Raw genomic sequence first — 6,000 nt, 5'->3', positions numbered from 1 at the left:
ACACTGCACTATGTATGGCTGGCACTACTGGCACATATACCGGGTTACTGTGATTGCTGGTCCTGTATATAATGTATTATACACCCTGCACTATGTATGAGGCAGGCAGCAATTGTATGTTGGGAAGTGACAGGTGAAGCATTTAGAAACTCTGCTACAGTAATGCTGCCATTGCACTTTTTGATTTAACATGGATCAGATAACAATATTTCCATCTTATCGCCTCACCTACAGGGAACCAGAGACCACTGTCACGGAGATATGCATTGAGAGATTTTCGGGTGACGCCTGGTTCTACGGTTACATAGAAGTCCTCATTCCTGAGATTTAGGATCCTGTCCATTCGTGTCATATTGAAGCACACCCCTCCCTGCAGGACACAGCATATTCATGTTAGCAGGACACTTGCAGCACGACACAACACAAATACTGTACAGTATCACCATTACTGCGGGATGCCTCATCTGTACATTCTACATGTGGGTTTGAACAAATAAATAAATTGTGGCATCACTAGGTGCTTATCTCACGAAAGAGGCATCCTTCCTCAAAATGCTGATGTGACGTTCCTGACTTCCTGCACTCATGTTCTAAGTAATTTGACATAAGACTAAAGGGCCCTACACACTTACAGATTATCTGTCCAATCTGGTTGATTGAAAGAAAATCTGGCAATGTCTGGGAGCAAATGACAATTGACCATTTGCTCTCAAACACTTTTGTGTCATTAAGCCAATTTATCTGAACAACCATTTTTGTCCATTTTCTGGATTTTCCGAGCAAATGTTTGATTGTCATTTGCTCCCAGACATTACCAGATTTTCTTTCCAATCAACCAGATTGGACAGATAATCTTTAAGTGTATAGGGCCCTTGACCTTTGCTACTTATCCTGTAGGCAAGTTTCCTGTGTCATTGATGGAGATCAGATGCTCGAATGTAACCATCTTGGAGTATGTCAGCTGACTGCATTCCTCCACTTAGAGTGCTTCTTACCTCAGCTGACACCAGCAACTTGCAATTCCTATGTAAGGCCTACCTGGCCATCAGTCCAATGCCAGAGCAACAAGTCTCATCCATGTGTGATATCCTGCTCGCAAGCTCTTCAGCTATTCCTGGCTCCAGAGTATAGTCGTACAGTTTACTGGTTACCACAGAATTCTGCATTGTTGAGTTCCACTCATTTTTATACAGACTTTTGCCATTGTTATCAGACTCCAGTAACCTGCTGAGCAAGACACTGATTTACCAATTACACACACTTAGTGTTTAGTAAATACCAGTACATTGCCAGTTCCTGTCCAGTCCAGTTATTCAGTTCAATCCCTGTTCCCAGCCGATCTAGCTGTCCGATTTCATCCCGGTTCCAGTATTTGGCTCTGCTGCTCCAGCTGTACAGTTCATTCCTGGATTTCTGGCTTCCAGACAGCTATCCAGTTTAATCCTAGTTACAATTTTTGTCTCCGTCGCTCTAGGGGCGTGCCAATGGAGGCGTATCCAGACCATTGGGTGGATGGGCTGCGGCAGCTGTGTGACATCACACACAGCTGCTGTGAACTGGGACGCGGCGGTTCCCTCCTGCCAGAGTGCAGGAGCTGTGCTGACAGGGAGCTACTCATCAGGTACAAAAGCATCGCCGCTGACGAGCCCTGTGCTTGCTGTCCCCCCGCATGTCTGAGTAACGGAGAATAGCCCTGCAAGATTTAGCACATCTATGATCAACTCTGAATTACCCCCATATCGTTCCAGCCAGCCAACTAGGAATGATAATCTGGCAGTGTGCGAGAGCAATGAATCAACAACTGTTTGCTCCCACACGCTGGAAAAACAGTAAAAGATGGTCGGCCCAACTAGTCATTCAGGTGTAGGGGGAACTGAACAATAAGCAGGCAGACACTGGCCGGCAGTGCCCGTCTACTCCTTCACCATCACTGCTGGTTGGGCTAATACCCTCAGTCCAGGATCCCTGGCAGTGGCAGCACTGTGGAGTGGGAGCTTGGGAGGAAATTCAGGGGCAGCTGAGAGAGTGGAGCAGGAGACAGAAGGAGCACCGCTAGAACAGACACTCCAGTCAGTGTGCCGAGGGTGGACATGCAAGGGAGATGCTGCTCCCGCTGTAGAGAGCTGTGCGCTTATGCAGCCGGCACTGTGCACCCCATTTACTCTGACACTGCACCTCCCACCCACGCACCATGCATCTCTGCACACCCATAGTGGCCAGCACCCCTCCCCAGTATCAGCTAGTTATCACCCCCCACACCCTCAGAGCAGCCAGCATCGTACAACCCCCTCCCCAGTACACCTGCCAGCATCAGTGTGCTATCACCCCACACCCCTCAGAGCAGCCAGTACCATGCACCCCCTCCCCAGTACACCCGCCAGCAGCAGCTATCACCCCCCACACCCTCAGAGCAGCCAGTACACCCGCCAGCAGCAGCTATCAACCCCCACACCCTCAGAGCAGCCAGCATCGTACAACCCCCTCCCCAATACACCTGCCAGCATCAGTGTGCTATCACCCCTCACACCCTCAGAGCAGCCAGCATCGTACAACCTCCTCCCAGTACACCTATCACCCCCACACCCTCAGAGCAGCCAGTACACCGCCAGCAGCAGCTATCACCCCCACACCCTCAGAGCAGACAGCACCATGCACCCCCTCCCCAGTACACCCGCCAGCAGCAGCTATCACCCCCACACCCTCAGAGCAGCCAGTACACCCGCCAGCAGCTATCACCCCACACCCTCAGAGCAGACAGCACCATGCACCCCTCCCCAGTACACCCGCCAGCAGCAGCTATCACCCCCCACACCCTCAGAGCAGCCAGCATCGTACAACCCCCTCCCCAATACACCTGCCAGCATCAGTGTGCTATCACCCCAACACCCTCAGAGCAGACAGCACCATGCACCCCCTCCCCAGTACACCCGCCAGCAGCAGCTATCACCCCCCACACCCTCAGAGCAGCCAGCACCATGCACCCCCTCCCCAGTACACCCGCCAGCATCAGCGTGCTATCACCCCCACACCCTCAGAGCTGCCAGCACCATGCACCCCCTCCCCAGTACACCCGCCAGCAGCAGCTATCACCCCCCACACCCTCAGAGCAGCCAGCACCATGCACCCCCTCCCCAGTACACCCGCCAGCAGCAGCTATCACCCCCCACACCCTCAGAGCTGCCAGCACCATGCACCCCCTCCCCAGTACACCCGCCAGCATCAGCGTGCTATCACCCCCACACCCTCAGAGCTGCCAGCACCATCAACCCCCTCCCCAGTACACCCGCCAGCAGCAGATTGCTATCACCCCCCACACCCTCAGAGCAGCCAGCACCATGCACCCCCTCCCCAGTACACCCGCCAGCAGCAGCTATCACCCCCACACCCTCAGAGCAGCCAGCACCATGCACCCCCTCCCCAGTACACCCGCCAGCAGCAGCTATCACCCCCCACACCCTCAGAGCAGCCAGCATCGTACAACCCCCTCCCCAGTACACCTGCCAGCATCAGTGTGCTATCACCCCCACACCCTCAGAGCAGCCAGTACACCCGCCAGCAGCAGCTATCACCCCCACACCCTCAGAGCAGCCAGCACCATGCACCCCCTCCCCAGTACACCCGCCAGCAGCAGCTATCACCCCCCACACCCTCAGAGCAGCCAGCATCGTACAACCCCCTCCCCAATACACCTGCCAGCATCAGTGTGCTATCACCCCCACACCCTCAGAGCAGACAGCACCATGCACCCCCTCCCCAGTACACCCGCCAGCAGCAGCTATCACCCCCCACACCCTCAGAGCAGCCAGCATCGTACAACCCCCTCCCCAATACACCTGCCAGCATCAGTGTGCTATCACCCCAACACCCTCAGAGCAGACAGCACCATGCACCCCCTCCCCAGTACACCCGCCAGCAGCAGCTATCACCCCCCACACCCTCAGAGCAGCCAGCACCATGCACCCCCTCCCCAGTACACCCGCCAGCATCAGCGTGCTATCACCCCCACACCCTCAGAGCTGCCAGCACCATGCACCCCCTCCCCAGTACACCCGCCAGCAGCAGCTATCACCCCCACACCCTCAGAGCAGCCAGCACCATGCACCCCCTCCCCAGTACACCCGCCAGCAGCAGCTATCACCCCCCACACCCTCAGAGCTGCCAGCACCATGCACCCCCTCCCCAGTACACCCGCCAGCAGCAGATTGCTATCACCCCCCACACCCTCAGAGCAGCCAGCACCATGCACCCCCTCCCCAGTACACCCGCCAGCAGCAGCTATCACCCCCCACACCCTCAGAGCAGCCAGCATCGTACAACCCCCTCCCCAGTACACCTGCCAGCATCAGTGTGCTATCACCCCCACACCCTCAGAGCAGCCAGTACACCCGCCAGCAGCAGCTATCACCCCCACACCCTCAGAGCAGCCAGCACCATGCACCCCCTCCCCAGTACACCCGCCAGCAGCAGCTATCACCCCCCACACCCTCAGAGCAGCCAGCATCGTACAACCCCCTCCCCAATACACCTGCCAGCATCAGTGTGCTATCACCCCCACACCCTCAGAGCAGACAGCACCATGCACCCCCTCCCCAGTACACCCGCCAGCAGCAGCTATCACCCCCCACACCCTCAGAGCAGCCAGCATCGTACAACCCCCTCCCCAATACACCTGCCAGCATCAGTGTGCTATCACCCCAACACCCTCAGAGCAGACAGCACCATGCACCCCCTCCCCAGTACACCCGCCAGCAGCAGCTATCACCCCCCACACCCTCAGAGCAGCCAGCACCATGCACCCCCTCCCCAGTACACCCGCCAGCATCAGCGTGCTATCACCCCCACACCCTCAGAGCTGCCAGCACCATGCACCCCCTCCCCAGTACACCCGCCAGCAGCAGCTATCACCCCCACACCCTCAGAGCAGCCAGCACCATGCACCCCCTCCCCAGTACACCCGCCAGCAGCAGCTATCACCCCCAACACCCTCAGAGCTGCCAGCACCATGCACCCCCTCCCCAGTACACCCGCCAGCAGCAGATTGCTATCACCCCCCACACCCTCAGAGCAGCCAGCACCATGCACCCCCTCCCCAGTACACCCGCCAGCATCAGCGTGCTATCACCCCCACACCCTCAGAGCTGCCAGCACCATCAACCCCCTCCCCAGTACACCCGCCAGCAGCAGATTGCTATCACCCCCCACACCCTCAGAGCAGCCAGCACCATGCACCCCCTCCCCAGTACACCCGCCAGCATCAGCGTGCTATCACCCCCACACCCTCAGAGCTGCCAGCACCATCAACCCCCTCCCCAGTACACCTGCCAGCATCAGCGTGCTATCACCCCCCACACCCTCAGAGCAGCCAGTACACCCGCCAGCAGCAGCTATCACCCCCACACCCTCAGAGCAGCCAGCACCATGCACCCCCTCCCCAGTACACCCGCCAGCAGCAGCTATCACCCCCCACACCCTCAGAGCAGCCAGCATCGTACAACCCCCTCCCCAATACACCTGCCAGCATCAGTGTGCTATCACCCCCACACCCTCAGAGCAGACAGCACCATGCACCCCCTCCCCAGTACACCCGCCAGCAGCAGATTGCTATCACCCCCCACACCCTCAGAGCAGCCAGTACCATGCACCCCCTCCCCAGTACACCCGCCAGCAGCAGCTATCACCCCCCACACCCTCAGAGTAGCCAGTACCATGCACCCCCTCCCCAGTACACCCGCCAGCAGCAGCTATCACCCCCACACCCTCAGAGCAGCCAGCACCATGCACCCCCTCCCCAGTACACCCGCCAGCAGCAGCTATCACCCCCCACACCCTCAGAGCAGCCAGCATCGTACAACCCCCTCCCCAATACACCTGCCAGCATCAGTGTGCTATCACCCCCACACCCTCAGAGCAGACAGCACCATGCACCCCCTCCCCAGTACACCCGCCAGCAGCAGCTATCACCCTCCACACCCTCAGAGCAGCCAGCATCGTACAACCCCC

The 6,000-nt window shown here is 57.9% G+C and overlaps 1 protein-coding gene across 1 annotated transcript in view; it reads right to left on the bottom strand.

Moving 5' to 3' along the window:
- Positions 1–232: 232 nt before the first annotated feature.
- Positions 233–6,000, bottom strand: part of LOC134982205 (probable D-lactate dehydrogenase, mitochondrial) — a gene marked incomplete at its 3' end in the record, with an annotated part of 169,614 nt that continues 163,846 nt past the window's right edge. Inside the window, exon 5 of the mRNA XM_063948706.1 lies at positions 233–370. Coding sequence (XP_063804776.1) covers positions 233–370 — 138 coding nt within the window. The remainder of the gene's footprint in view (positions 371–6,000) is intronic.

This window comes from Pseudophryne corroboree (assembly GCF_028390025.1).
Source record: "Pseudophryne corroboree isolate aPseCor3 chromosome 11 unlocalized genomic scaffold, aPseCor3.hap2 SUPER_11_unloc_7, whole genome shotgun sequence".
In the NCBI taxonomy this organism is placed as follows: Eukaryota; Metazoa; Chordata; class Amphibia; order Anura; family Myobatrachidae; genus Pseudophryne; species Pseudophryne corroboree.
Note: the sequence above shows the minus strand (reverse complement) of the source record. Positions and strands in the feature narration are given on the sequence as shown.